General features: G+C 49.3%; 1 protein-coding gene across 2 annotated transcripts in view; it reads left to right on the top strand.

The window, feature by feature from the left end:
- The window catches only part of CRY2 (cryptochrome circadian regulator 2), a 33,488-nt gene that overhangs the window by 3,028 nt on the left and 15,266 nt on the right, over positions 1-15,194 (top strand). For both annotated transcript variants that reach the window (XM_077767442.1, XM_077767443.1), the window contains exons 2-5: positions 4,861-4,969; positions 7,829-7,971; positions 9,853-10,037; positions 10,765-10,853. In XM_077767442.1, the coding sequence (XP_077623568.1) occupies positions 4,861-4,969; positions 7,829-7,971; positions 9,853-10,037; positions 10,765-10,853 (526 nt within the window). The remainder of the gene's footprint in view (positions 1-4,860; positions 4,970-7,828; positions 7,972-9,852; positions 10,038-10,764; positions 10,854-15,194) is intronic.

Below are 15,194 nucleotides of genomic sequence, written 5' to 3'. Positions count from 1 at the left end.
AGGGTCTGAGATGTCTGTTCTTCTGCACTTCCTACACTCACTCCTGCATAGCATGTTTCAGCAGATGAATCAGATTAAAAAAACTATGAATGGCACTTTGTAAGAGGAAAATAGGACAGGGAAAGGCCACCAAGAAATCTGTATATTTATTAGCATAGCAGAAGGGCTAGCTAGCATACTCCTTGCCTTGGCGGTAGTGGGAAGTTGGTGTGGCTCAGGAAGCCTCAAGACTTTTTGTCAAGCACTAGTTGGCCATTTCCCCATTTCTGCCATTTTCCCCAGCGCCCCCGTCCTCAAATATGCTGCGTTTGGAAGGAGGTACTGCAGTGAAGACCACCCAAAAAGGGGGTGATGGTGGTGGTAATCGACTTCTAGATTTAAAAATGGGTTTGCCTCCCTCTTGCTCCTGCAGCTTAGATCGAGTGTTGGCAACAATTCACTGAGTCCTTTATTTAAATCACTTTCTCCCTAGCGCTGAGCTGCACCTGCGTTCAGGAGCTTCTGGGAAGCTGGTAGAAATTGGTAGAAATTGGTAGAAATTCCATATGAGCCCATATAGCTCAGAATTAATAAATGAGGTGCACTGGAACCTCCCCAGGATGCCCAGTGAGAACGAGTGTGTCTCTCATCCCAGTGCCAGGAACTAATCACTGTTGGACTGTCATAGCTGCTGCTTCCCTGGAACTCGGCCAGCAGGTAGGGGACTGAGACTTGTTTCCTGGGGCAGAAGTGGGAGTTTCTGAGCTCTTCTCACCGGTACCCAAGTGAGTCACTTTACTGTTCCGCAGCTGAGGAGGTGTTTCCGTTTGCCAAAAAGGGATGAACACCTTCACCTTTCTCGTAGAGAAAAATATGTTTATTCTTTCCTAATTTCAGAGTGGTACTTAGAGATCAATCCCTGCTATGGATTGTGAGTTCGAGTTATCCTTTTCCATGGGGCTTACACTCTCTGACTGAGGATAAATTAATTCCTATTAATATCCTCAGTAGTCAGTCCGGGCAGGCCTATGAGGTCATCATATAGTTAGATACTACCTTGGCTTGAAGCAGAGAAACTTGGTCAAGGGCAACTGGACCCAAAAAAGAGTTCACTATCATCCTCCCTCCTCCTATTAACAACCAATAAAATATTCCTCAACACAGAATCTGCCATCTCTGAGGAAGGTCTTGTCTAAAAATTTGCCTATCTTACACTCTAAAGTGCCAGCCCCATGGAGTCCCTGAATTACAGAGTCCTTGCTATATTTTTGGAAATCCCCATTTGGTCTTCTCCAGTTCTGTCTGCCTCTAGCTCCAGAGCACTTACGTAATACAATTCAGTTGCACATGTTGTCTGATCCTCAGGGTGAGCTTCAACTGCTCACACAGGACCGTGTGCTCTAAATTTTGGCCATGTGAGCTCAGCCTGGAGCTGCCAAGGGTGAGCTGCCAGCCGCAAACACTGCTCTCTGCAGTGCACAGGCCAGCATTCTTTAGCATCCACCCTCATTGGAGTAAAGAGAAACTGGCCATGTGGAGAGGAGGGCTCTAAGGGAGGGCAAAAGGCCAAAGTTCTCTCCGGCAAAAGAATGCACACACCTGCCCCAGTGAGCCATTGCCCAGTAGCAGTGCTGCTCCCTGTTATGCAAAGCGGCCACCTGGCAGACGAGGCACAGTAGCAGTGGCCTCTCTTTCTCTGACTGCCTGGAGGCTGGGGCTCCTAGGGGCCTGTTGCTCTCTTAGGGGGACCATCCTGAAACCTCCTTCCTGGTGAAGCCCTGAGGGCTGGACGCAGGAAGGGAAGTTGGAAGTAACAAATCACATCTAGGGCATCAAAGAAGAGGCAGAAACCAGGATCTCAAAGAGAGAAAGTTTAGTAGAAACTTAGAAGCAAAGAAAGGCAGCTTGTAAACAGAAGCTAGATGTTTAGTTCCGCTTTCTAGAACAGTGCTTGTGAAGCTTTAGTGTGCAAAGGAATCACCAGGGGCCCTTGCTAAAATGCAGGTTCTGATCCTGGGGGTCTGTCTGGGATTCTGCATGTCATCAGGCTTCTGGGAGATTCACAGCTATTCATCCTCAGAGGGGCAAGGATCTGGTGGCAAAGGCATTGGCTTTCTCCTTGATGGTTGCATCTTGAACAGCACGGCCTCAGTGCTCTGATGGGAAGTCCTGGTTGAGAAGCCCTGTGGCCTGGTGGTTAAGCATGCAGACCCTGAGCCATATTGCCTGGTTCGAATTCTGGCCACTTGTTAGGTATATGATACTGGGCAAATTACTTCATCACTCTGTGCCTCAGTTTCCTCATCTATAAAATGGGAATAATGATAGTATCTACCTCGTAGGTCAGTTTGGGAATTACATGAGATAATGCATGTAAAATAAGTAGACTGGTGCTGGGTTCATTGTAAATGCTCGTCAGATGTTAGTTGTTGCTGTGATTATTTTCATTTGGTTGCTGAGTTCAGGATTGGGCCTTCTGCTTCCTGCTTCAGCTGTAGACATCTCTTGTCAGAGAAGGAAAGGGCTTTCGTGGGGTTATCTTACTTGAGAGATGCTGCAAGGAATCTCTCCTTTTAGTAAATAAGGCCTAGAAATAAAGTTCTGTAGAAGCAGCTGGAAGCCGGCTTTCATGTGCATGTCAGCCTTATTTATAGCTTCAAATCGAAAGCCTGTGCAGCCTGGTGGACTGTGAAGGAGGAGGCCACCGAAGTGCACGGCAGGGACATTCCTGGGAGCCACAGATGAAGGACCCTGTGCTCTGAGGTTGGGGGCTTTAGGTCTCCAGTTACCTCCCAGCATTCTCCCTGGGGGGGCCCAGGCTCCAGGTGCCACAAGGCTACTTACATGGGCCTCTCATATTTTCCTCTTGGGAGGAATGGCCCGGCCTGGGAGGAGGCCGACACAAGTGCGTCACTCCCGGCTTAGCTTTCCATTTCAGAGGGTGTCAGTTTTTCAAAAACAGAAATTCACAGAGGCGGAGCTCTGGGTTTGCATGAAGCAACAGTCTCCCCTCCTGTCGCCTTGCTGGTTGGCATGATGCTTGGGGCTGAGCCCAGGACTCTGCTCCTGCTGGAATGTGGGCCTGTGGCATTCGCTGCCAGGGGAGTGTCATGTAATAGACGTCAGATGTAGCAGTGGGGCCTGGTTCTGGTTGGCAGCCTGGACACAGGGGCTGTTTCTCTAAGCCTGCAGTGGTCAGAGGGCGTGATGAGTGCTACAGAGGAGGCGCAGGGTTTCAGTGTGCCCACAACAAAATCTAGTGACTTCCGTCACCAACAGAGATGGGTGGGAGATACCAAGTAGCAGGGGTATCTGCGAACCAGGCTGACTCGTCAGGCGTAGTTCCTGAGGAAGATCAGATGGTCAGTGGGTTACCTGTAGTCAGGCTTGTGTTTGTCAGAGAGAGGGATTCCACACTCATGAGGCCTGGCAGCATCTCAGCCCCTGGAATAGTGTCGGGCATGTCACTCAAAGCTTTAGAAATGGGGCATAGGTTCCTAACCCGGCTTTGTCACTTAGTCATTATGATCTTAAGCAAATTAATTATCCGCTCAGTGTTTCGTTTTCCTCTTCTACAAAGTGAAGATATTTCCCTTCAAAATGTATTGAGAGAATGAAAAAGAAAACATGTTATAAAGCATAACAGCTTTTTAATAATAGTAATAATAATAAGCATAAAAGCATAATAACACGATGATATTGTTTGTCTCTGTGCTGGAGAATTAAATTCTTCATGGATAAAGGGGAGGCTTTTTACCATGTACCTTTTTATAACTTGAATTTTGAATTACATAGTTATCTGTTTAAAATGTTAATTTCATTTAATTTAAAAATAAAACACATGTCAGGGGTGCCTGGCTGGCATGCAACTCTTGATCTCAGGGTTGTGAGTCCAGGCCTCACATTGGATGTAGAGATTACTAAAAATAAATAAATAAATAAACTTAAAAAAATGAAAAATAAAAAGTTATTGATAGATGTCTCAGAAAGGTGGTTGTGCCTAACTGAACAGTAAATAAATATTTATGGTCACGTGATAATAATAAATAGAATGCGAAGGCACTCAGCAAATGATTTTTCCTTCCCCGTGGTGATCCAGCTTTCAGGATTAGGTCTATTGAGTACCTGGGGTCCCACCCCCGAAAGCACGTGAGGATATCCTATAGACAAGTACTTTCTAAGTCCTTCTCTGTCTCTTGGGGTGAGAATCTGGTGCCCAGAGGCCTGGAGAATGAACCACCTGCCAAGCAAAACCCTGAGAACTGGGGAACCGCCTGTGGGGGTGCGGCAGTAGGCATCTGTGCAGCCCGGAGCATGAATGCACAAAGGTGGGGGTCCAATGGGTTGTGGGGGGCGGTAGGATTTGCCAGGGCTCTCACAGCCCTGTTCCTTTCTGGTAGGACCTCAGGCTTCCTGTTTTCCACATGGCCTTCTCCCCTCCTCTCCCTTTGGATTTTCACCACAGCCTGATGATGGGCCGATACTGATACCCAGGGCCAGAGGCTGAGAGGGAGTAAGTGACTGCCCTCAGCTTGCAGAGGAACCGCCAGGGTAGGAAGGCTCACGTTCATCCCAGGCTTTCTATAGGCCAGGCACTGCACTAAATGGTTTTCATGCGTTACTGGATTTTCTGCTAGCAGAAAACTGATTTGATAAACTGCTAGCAGTTTTAGCTCAGTACCAACATCAGCTCCATGTTCCAGATTAGAAGAAGAAAGCTACACTGGTTAGGTACCGGCTGGAGTAGTGCCCAGGTCTCCCTGGCCCTGGTACTAATGGTGCTGCTTGTTCTGCATAGTGTCCCAGCCTCTCGCTGCTTTGTCGGGAGGAAGAATGCCTCTCCGTTGTGTCACCTCTAAAAGGCCTGTGTGGCCTCTGCAGGTTCCTACTTCAGTCCCTGGAAGATTTGGACACAAGCTTGAGGAAACTGAACTCTCGCCTGTTTGTGGTCCGGGGCCAGCCCGCTGACGTGTTCCCGAGGCTATTCAAGGTACGTGTGTGGGGGGTCCTAGAGTAGACGGCGAGATTCTGTCCCCCAGAGTGTCCCCGCAGGCTGCATGAGGTGATGTTCTGACTGAGAAAACAGAAGCGTCATGCGCTCCAAGGGCCGCCTCCTGGGAGGTTGGGAGCAGAGCCGATCAGCTTGCCGACGGGATGGAAACTGTGTTAAAGGAAAAATTCTGTGAAACCACTGTCTTGTTGGAAAGTTCCCAGCTCCGTCCAGACAAGGGATGTAGCAAGTTATTCCACCCCGGATGCCGCCGGCTTCCGGAGATGTTGTTCTCGCTCAAGCTAGCAGGGTTTATTACGGCTCTTCCTGTGCCAGGAGTTTGAGGACACGTTTTCCTTTTTAACACAGGGTGTTTCCTATCTTGCTATGTGCTGCTTATTGGGGGAAAAAATCAGACCTTTTGAGGGAGCTCCCTGCCTCCCCTGGGGCAAATGATTGGTAAAAATCTTGATTTGGGTACCATGAAGGTCTCTGTCTTCTCTGGCAGGTGGCCGGTCCACTCCCCCTCCGCCCCCAACCCCTTTCTTCATAAAGCACATTTCAAGGTCCAAACAGAGGCAAAAGTGCCCACGGACAGAGGCCTCTAGGACTGTCTGTCCTCAGGCTCAGCAGTGCCAGACTGTTTTCATGCTCCTTCCCACCCCAGCTCCCTTCCCTACTCTTCCTGAGGGGAAAGACCAGAGGAGAGGTCCCGTGTCAAGACAAGCAGCTTAGTAAATGCCTCCTCATTCACCCCACCTCCCCACGCCCCACGCACATGCACACCCAGATCGCACAGTGCTGAAAACAGCCAGCGTTCATTGAGGGCAGACTGTGAGTCAAGCTCCGCCCTAAGTAAGGGCTTTACGTGTGTTAATTCACATAGCTGCCCTCAGAGTGTGTGTTGCTGTCCCTGTTCTGTAGATGAGGGAACAAGAACTTCATGGTCATCAGCCAAGAAGTGGTGATCTAAGATTTGGGCCCCGCTCTCTGACACCAGATTTGTGTTCTTGACCACCACACCGTCAGACACATTTGCTTCTCTCCTCACTCTGCACTGTGTCCCGTCTCCCTTCCTAGCACCTCAGAGGCCCGCCCAACAATAGCCCAGAAATTCAGGTAGATCATTTCATTCAGTCATTCAGTGTGTAATAGTCCCCCTTCTCCTTATCTGTGGTTTTAGCTACTCGCTGCCAGCTGTCGTCTGGAAGCAGATGACCTTCCTCTTCACATAGAGTCAAAAGGTCATTAGTCGCCTAACCCTACATTATTCTCCTCACTCCATCGCATCATGTAGGCATTTTATCCTCTCACATCGTCACAAAGAGAAGGGGGGGTACAATACAATAACGTATTTTAAGAGAGAGTCCACATTTACATAACTTTTATTACAGTGTATTTTATAATTGTTCTGTTTTATTATTAGTTACTGTTGTGTTAATCTACTATGCCTGACTCACAAATTAAACTTTATCATAAGTAAGTACGTGGAGGAAAAACTAGTACTATATGTAGGGCTCAGTACTATCTGCAGTTTCAGGCATCTGCTGGTGGGCTTGGAACACACCTCCTTCAGATAAGCGGTGACTATTGTATATTTATTGAGCTTCTACTATGTCCTAGGCCCCCTGCTAGGTACTAGAGTAATGATGTATGAGACATCATGGTGTTTCCTCTGAGAGTTCACACTCTAATATGGGAAATAGACCAGTAATAGGCAACTTCATTGCTATATGGTAAATGCTGTGATGGAAAAAGGGCAAGGTGCAAGAAAATCATATTGGAAGAGAAGGTCAAAGAAGGCTGCTTGGAGGAGGTGGCCTCTAATAATCTTTTATTACCATCCACAGAGTTACAAGTATTTAGCTGTGTCGTCTATATGAATTGCTAAGCCTAGCACCTGGCTCATAGTAAAAGGCTCAATAAATGTTTAGTCCTTTATCCTAGATGAGGGCTAGTCAGCCCTCTCAGGACCCACACCACAGACAAGGCTGAGTCAGGTCCCTTGTGGATAGGACATTTGCTCTGGGGGTTTAGAGTTTTAAGGGACCATGGCCAGAGATTTTGGTAGGAATGTGGATTTCTTCTTCCTAGTCATGTTCTAGGGCTTTCTGTGAGTTATCCATACAACCTTTCACTGGGCCAGCTTTGTCCCAGCACTGCAAGGAAATCTAGAAAATTCTCCTAGAAAAAAACTAAAGGCTTGGAAAAGAATTCCCTTCTTTTTTAACATGTGGCCCCTCTGGTCAGATTTCTCTGACTTCTGAACTAAGAATTGCTCCTCCTTCCCCGACTTTCTGAGAGCTAGAGCTAGACAGAGCCTATTAGCTCTGTTAGCTACTGGCTTCAGGAGTGTTGCCGTGGGAGCCATCAGGACACTTCACATAGCACGAGTCTGCCAAGAAAACCAAGCCAGAAGTTTGCAGGGCCCTGAGGAGCTCTGGGGAAGGCATGCTGGGCGGAAGGCAGTAGAGATCCAGTCTCCGCTGTCTCCACCAGTGAGTCAGTGCCTCTTTCTGGGACGAGGGCCTCCCCTGGGAACGTCGTATTTATAGCCTCTTGCTGCATTCTCCTACCCCCGGGACACAGCAAGCGTGCGGGACTGCCCACCTCTATCTTGATTCTACTAGTCTCGGGCTCCAGTGTCACCGTGCTGTTGGCTTCTCCTCAAAGGCCTGCTCTCCTCAAACCGTGTGAACCTCAGATTGTTGGCTTTCCAGTTCAAATCTTTGTCTCTAGTTTGTTCCGCAGCCCATCCTGACAGGTCTCCAGATTTGTTTCCTCCCAGGAAGGAGCAGTTCTCAGCTTCATTTTCCTCCCCAGACGGTGTTTAGCATAACAGACTCTCTCCCCCCGCAGGAGTGGGGGGTGACCCGCTTGACCTTTGAATATGACTCTGAACCTTTTGGGAAAGAACGTGACGCAGCCATCATGAAGATGGCCAAGGAGGCCGGTGTGGAGGTGGTGACTGAGAACTCTCACACTCTCTATGACCTGGACAGGTGAGAAGTGGGGCCCCGGGCTCAGCTTGCCGGTTACAGGAGTTGTCGGTTGTAGGCCCTGCTGAGCAGGACTCTGGGAGGTTTACTAGTAGAGCCACCTGGCACATGAGGTATGGCATCTTCAGGGCACCGGGGTGGCTCAGTCAGTTAAGCATCCGACTTCAGCTCAGGTCATGATCTTACAGTTCGTGGGTTCGAGCCCCACGTCCGGCTCTGTGCTGACAGCTAGCTCAGAGCCTGGAGCCTGTTTCAGATTCTGTGTCTCCCTCTCTCTCTGACCCTCCCCTGCTCATGCTGTCTCTGTCTCTCTCTCAAAAATAAGTAAAATATTTTTAAAAGTGAGATATAGCATTTTCTAGAATCTGGAAGAGACTGGGCCAGAGTTGGGGCCTGTGGAACAGATCACAAAGAGCTGTACCTGATTTGGATGCGAAGGGGCTCACTAGGGCCGAGGGCTGGAGGCAGGGAGAATCCCCACGCAAGAGCTTCATAGATCTGCTCCTAATGTGCTGTCCCCTCGGCTCACGCTCCCACCTGTGTCCTGCTCCCAAGAGGCTGCCCTCTGACCTCAGCGGGCCCTACCTGGTGACCTTCTGGACAGAGCTCTATTCTCCTATGCCCGATTTCTGTATCTACTGTTATAGATACAGAATCTTTCTGGGTTTCCAGGCCATGTATTCAGACATTGTGCAGGAGGCGCTAGAGATCACTGCAGGGGGCTGAGAAGGACAGAGCAGCCTCCTTCCCTAGTGACAGGCCCATGTGCTTTCAGAGTGTCTAGGAGGAAAGCCTCCCCTCCCCTTCCCTGGCAGAGCTGTCACCCTCCTGCTGCTGCTGCTGCTGCTGCTGCTATTGCTGCCAAGCCAGCAGCCGTGCCTGCTCCCTGCCCCCCTCTCCCTGAGCTAGTGGTGGCTGCCAGGAGGCCAGGTCACACATCCCTGCACGTGAGCTGGCTCTCCAGAGCCGGCGGCTGGGTGTGGAGCTCCTCCTCTTGCCACGTGCCAGAAGAGGGGGGCGGTAACCGCAGGGGCAGCAGCCAACCTTACGTCCCCACCGTGAACTTAACCCGGCCAGCCAGGTCTTGCATAAGCTGCTTCTTGGCCCCACAGGAAGAGCCCCGGGAATCTGGCTCCAGACTACCCCAATGCATGCTGTATAAACGGCCTCAGTTCTCCTCAGTCCTGTATCTTCTTTTCTTAACCTGAGTGCATCGCTGTTTCCCTTGCTCATGAAAAAACAAAAACAAAAGCAAACAAACAAAACAAACAAACAAACAAAACCCCAAAAAGCCTTTGTAAACTGCCAAACACCCTTTAAATAGTTGTTGCTATTGACCCCAGCCCTGGTCCCTGATCTAGGAAAGATAGTCTGTTCTCCACCTCTCTGTTCTAACAAACTGGGACCAAGAAGGGAATGATTTTTCAACAGAAGAACATGCTTGCAGTTCTTATCAAAGAACTTCCTAAAGGCTCACGCCGGGGTAGACGGGAAGGCTCATGGGGATGCCCATGGCGTGGACACACAAGCCAAGTACCATGACGGCTAGTGGGGACTTATTTGTGATTAGAGAGATACGGTCAGTCTCTGTCTCTAGGAGGCTCCACGTCGACACCAGGGCACCCGGAATTGAGCCCCAGCTTTGGCTCTGTCTTGCTCCATTACCTGAGGCATCTGCTCCAGCTCTCTGGGCTTCATTTTCCCTCTCGGTAAAATGGAGATGTAGCCTTCCTTGCCCCTTCCTTTCCACTTAGGGGTGGGACCCGTGAGTGGATGAGGAAGGCTGCCCTCCAAGCCTTCCAGGTCTGGGCTTTTTTCTGGGAGGGCAGGGACCTGAAGTGAAGGGCCTCGTGCGTGACGTCAGGTGTGCTTTGGGATTCCCAGGATTATCGAGCTGAACGGGCAGAAGCCACCCCTTACCTACAAGCGCTTCCAGGCCATCATCAGCCGCATGGAGCTGCCCAAGAAGCCCGTGGGCTCCGTGACGGGCCAGCAGATGGAGAGCTGCAGGGCCGAGATCCAGGAGAACCACGATGAAGCCTATGGCGTGCCCTCCCTGGAGGAGCTAGGTGCGTACTGCCTGCCCCAAGCCGCTTTTTTTTGTAAGATAACTTCCTGGGGTGTTTCTTCTTTGTCAGAGCGATGCATTTTATTACAGACGGTGTAGAAGAAACAGTGAAACAGAAGTGGAAATAACAATCACTGTTACCCCACTGCCCAGCGATAACTGCTACTGTTTTTGGAACATGTCCTTCAAGGCTTTTTTCTGTTCTTACTCATATATGTGATCCTACGTGACGCTCCTGTTTTTGTACTTTCCTCTCTCAGAAGATACAGGCAGTCTGGTGCTGGCATCAGTGGGCTCCCCAGTACCAAGATGACTAATATTGTTTCCATTGAAAGGGGGTCTCTCAGCCCCTTAGGTCACCAACTGTACCCTTCCTCCCCCATCCCCCATCCCCCATTACACGATCTGAACAAAGTTAGCCTCTCTCACCTGAAAACCACAGTCCCTGCCATCCAGCCTGATAGGGCGTGCCCTACAGTATTGTTCTCATCTGCCTCGAATGAGGAGTGGCCAGGATAGGGAAGGCAAGGGAAAGGAGAGGAAAACATCACCTGGACGACCTGGCAGATGTTGAAACGTTAGGATGATCTCAGCCCCAGAGGCTCTGAGAACATACAGTTCCGTTCGCACACGGCTCCAAGAACACACCGATGTGTCGAGGCTTGTTGAGCTATCACTGAAATGGCCTGACCTCTGGTCCTGTGACCTGCCCCTCCTCTTTCTTGTAGGGTTCCCTACTGAAGGACTTGGCCCGGCTGTTTGGCAAGGAGGAGAGACAGAAGCCCTGGCCCGCCTGGATAAGCATTTGGAACGGAAGGTATGGCCCCATTCCTATGACACAGAACTTGGGATGCAGCGCCCGTTTAGTGAGTGTTTACCACATGCTGGTCACTGGGCTGAGCATTTCTGAGTTAAGTACCTGCTTGCATTATTTCCTGTTTTCTTTTCAACATCCCTACAAGGTAGCTGTTAAGCTCTCCATTTCACAGATTTGGAAATGAAGGTTTAGAGAGGATAAGTAACTTACCTGAGGTCACATGGTTAGTAAGTAGTAGAGTGAGACCTTGTTCTATGTGATTCTAAAACTTATACTAGATTGCTTTTCTTTCATCTCCGTGCAGGTTCCCCTTACTGAGAGGGTATCTATCTGGTCAGTGAAGTCCAGAGGATCCATTACTTAGTGTCCCCTCCTCACCTTTTGCTGGGTCCCCTCCAAGGCATTGATTTCCATTTGTTTGGACACAGAGAACAAATGGTCCACTTCCCAATAAAATGGGAATTGGTAAGGGGAAGGAAAGAGGTGGAGGCCTCAAAGGCACTACTTAATAATGTCACATGGCTTCCATGACCCTAGGACTGGAGGAGCAGAGAAGGTTCTAGCTAGACTGGTAGACTGGCTTACAACTTTTTGTATTCTCAGATGGGTAGGCATTTGGCCCAGCAGCCAGGTGATGACAATGGAACAAGGGGACTGAGGCAGACCGACATAGGGAAGGTGTTGCCCAGCCCTGGAAGTACCTTACCAGCAGTGAAAATGTGCCACCGGCCCCACCTCCCTTGGGCCTAGAGGCCTCGATGGCCCTGTCTGCCTGTTACCATCAGCCAGCCCCGCCAGCCTCACCAAACAAAGGATAAGATTGATGCCCAGAGGCTACGGGGAGGACCAGCCGTCCCATCCACATCAGGAGCTTTCCCCAAAGGGTCTTGGGATCAGTTTGGGAACAGAGGCTGGGCTCAGGGGGCAGAGCGGTAGAGATCACAAATAGGACAGCAGGACCAGAATAAGACTGACAAAGAGGAAGAGCTAACATATGGCCTCGTGGATTATCATTACCTTAAAAGCATTTTGTGGAGGGCTGTCCCTTTAGATCACGAAGTCGGGGTCCTTTTCCACATATCGCTGGAGGGTGTGGTCTGTCATGGGGCCTTCTGGCAGGACCCTTCAGACTCAGTGGTGGTCAGAGGGGACACTGTGTCTACACATCTGGGAGAAGAGAAGGTGCCTGTGAGCAGAATGTAACCTTATCTCAGGAGGTTTATTTTAGTCTTCAGTTCTCCAAATCTGGATTGAACGTCTACTTGTGTCAGGATGGCCTACCTGCTAAAAAGATTGCCCGATGAGGCAAGCATAGAGTCTGCTTCTAGAAGAATAGTCTGTTGTAGGGGATAGACATGAAATAAGGAATCACAGGGTACTCTGAGGGTTAGGGAGCGACCAGTTCAGAGGATTAGGAGACCAAAGAGGAAGGGTGTTTATTAATCAGTTCATATGTGCAAGTTGGCTTTTGAAAAAGGGAGTTTTTGAACTCATGTATCCAGGAGTCCAAGGTGTAGCCTTTAGGCACAGCTGGATCCAGGTGTCCAAATAATGCTACCAGGAATACATTCTCCATCTCTGAGCTCTGAGGTAGGCTTTCCTTGAGCAGTGGCAGAGTGGTCATCAGAAGCTTATCTTCAATCTGCTTAGCACACCAGAGGAAGTGGTGTGCCTCTTTTTTGGAAGTTCTAAGAAAAGTCTCACAGAGTGTTTTCATTTCGCTCTGGCTTGGGTCACGTGACAGTCCCTGACTCAATCACCGCGGCTGAGGAAGGGGTACTCTCCCTGTCAGACTTGCATCATGAGTCTACTCCCAGAGTCAGAAGGTGAGCTCAGCTCCACTTTACCCACTTGGACTGGGATTAGGGAAGGCTGGATCACCACAAAAAAATTTGCTGTCACCAAAAAAGGGAGACAAAGTGTATGATCTTTACTACTGAGTTACCCAAAATAGTAGATGAGGGCAAGCACCTCTTTATAAAAGTATCCCTATTTTTATTTTATTATTTTATTTAATGTTTATTTATTTTTGAGAGAGTGAGAGAGAGTGCGAGCAGGGTAAGGGCAGAGAGAGAGGGAGACAGAATCTGAAGTAGCTTCAGGCTCTGAGCCATCAGCACAGAGCCCGATTCAGGGCTCAAACCCATGAACCTTGAGGTCATGACCTGTGAGATCATGAACCGAAATCAGACATTTAACCCACTGAGCCACCTAGGTGCCCCTCCCTATTTTTAAATGAAAATGGAATGATAGAACGTTTTGTAACCTTCCGTGATGACGCATTGTGCATCAATGACTGCTAACCCCATGAGAGATAGTCAAGCCTTATATCCCCCTGCAGTCTTGCCAGAGAAATCAAACCTGAGCCTTGTCCAGTCTCCAGCCCAATCCAAGTCGCCAGTTTATAGCCATATACCATGAGTGTGTAATCAGCAAGATGCAGACTGTGGGCATCAGTATAGGTCAATGGCCTGTGTTCTTCCACAGAAAACCTTAAAGGGAAAGAAAGAAATGACAGGAAATATGTAAACTAAAAGAAAGTTAAATAACATGTCAAAATACCCTAAATGGCCAAGGCGAAACTCTAGTGCCTAGGGATGCACATTTGGATGAAAAAACAAACAAACAAAAAACACTTGAAAATGCAAGGAATAACTGAAAAGATAAATCTCTCTTTCCCAAATATGCTTTGCAAAAATAGAAAATGTCAACATTTTTACATGCAAAGAATTGGTTATTATAAAAATTGGGTAGGTGGTCACCTGTGGGGTCAGGAGAGAACGGTGACTTGGATGGGCACTGAGGTGGGTTTCTGGAGTGGCTGGCAGAGTTCTTGTCCTTGAACTTCAGTGATGGTTGCATGTACATTTGCCTTAGAATTATTCATTAAGCCACACATCTATGTCACTTCTGTATTTGTACTTCACTTAAAATAAAAAGGCTTTCAAAGGGAGGTGGGAAAGGCTATGAGCAGGCAACTCTACCTGATGTTTGTTGGAGGCACTTGACCTAATACCTGGGGGGTTACGTGCAGAGGAGGCAGCCGTTAGGTTGAGACTTGGAGGAAGAGTCAGAGTTAACCGAGGGAAGGTCAGTGGAAAGACGGACAGCGTTCCAGGCCAAGGGAGCTGCGTGTGCAAAGGCCCGTGAGATGATGGTGCTTACAGAAGAGTGGCAGAGACAAAGCTAGAAAGACGAGCTCACCCAGACAATGGGGTGCTTGTCAGCCACATTTAAGATCAGGAAGACCAGGACTCTATCCTGAGAGCAACAGGAAGCCCAGGACACATTTGTTCCCGCAGGACAGACGTTCTTAAGCAGTGGCTCTGCCCCCGTGTGGAGACGGGCTTAGAGAGAGACCGGAATAGACGCAGGGAGGTCACTTGGAAGACTGTCACATTTGTCAAATCTACATCTTACCCTGATCCGGGTCGTTAGCAAGAGTGATGAAAAGAAAAGGCAGATTTGAGGACTATTTGAACAGTAGAATTGACAGGACTTGGCCACAAAGAACTCAAAGGTGATGGCCAGGCCTTGGCGTGGCACCTAGGTGGATGACAGTGCATTTTCTGAGATAAGGATGCCAATAGAAGGGTGGTTTGAGGGGCCTGGAAGGCAGCCACGTGGAGATCCTGGCAGCAAGGTGGATGGAATGATCTGGGCATCCAGCTAAGTAGTAGCTAAGTGGTCTGGGCTGGAGCCACCGACATGCCAATCCTCTGCAAAGAGGTGGTATTGGGAGCCACAGGACTAGACGCCCTCCCCCGGGAACACAGTTGACTAGGGGACTCAGCACAGAGCCCTGAGATGCCTACACTGAAGGAGTTGGGAGGGGAGGCAGCCAGGAGTGCATGGAGTCCAGAGGCCAACAGAACAGAGGGTTATAGGGGCGCCCGGGTGGCTCACTTGGTCAAGTGTCCGACTTCGACTCAGGTCATGATCTCATGGTTCGTGAGTTTAAGCCCCGCGTCAGGCCCTGTGCTGACAGCTCAGAGCCTGGATCCTGTTTTGGATTCTGTGTCTCCCTCTCTCTCTGACCCTCCCATGCTCACGCTTGCTCTCTCTCTCTCAGAAATAAATAAAACATTGAAAAAATTTAATAAGAACAGAGGGTTACGGAGACAGGAGCAGGGTGAGGTGTGCCGAGAGGCCCAAAAATATGACAGGAAATCCCTGCGGGACTCAGTGGCATGGAAATCGGAGACTCTGGTGGGAATGGGTGAAGGCAGAAGCCAGACTGGAGCGGGCTGAAAAGTGAAGGTGGATATGGGGAAATGGGCCATGAAGAGAGGAAAGAGGACCCAAGGGTAGAAGTCTGCAGGGTTACTAGAAGTCCTTTTT

The sequence above is a fragment of the Crocuta crocuta genome, unplaced genomic scaffold (genome assembly GCF_008692635.1).
Source record: "Crocuta crocuta isolate KB4526 unplaced genomic scaffold, BGI_CrCroc_1.0 scaffold330, whole genome shotgun sequence".
Classification (NCBI taxonomy): domain Eukaryota; kingdom Metazoa; phylum Chordata; class Mammalia; order Carnivora; family Hyaenidae; genus Crocuta; species Crocuta crocuta.
Note: the sequence above shows the minus strand (reverse complement) of the source record. Positions and strands in the feature narration are given on the sequence as shown.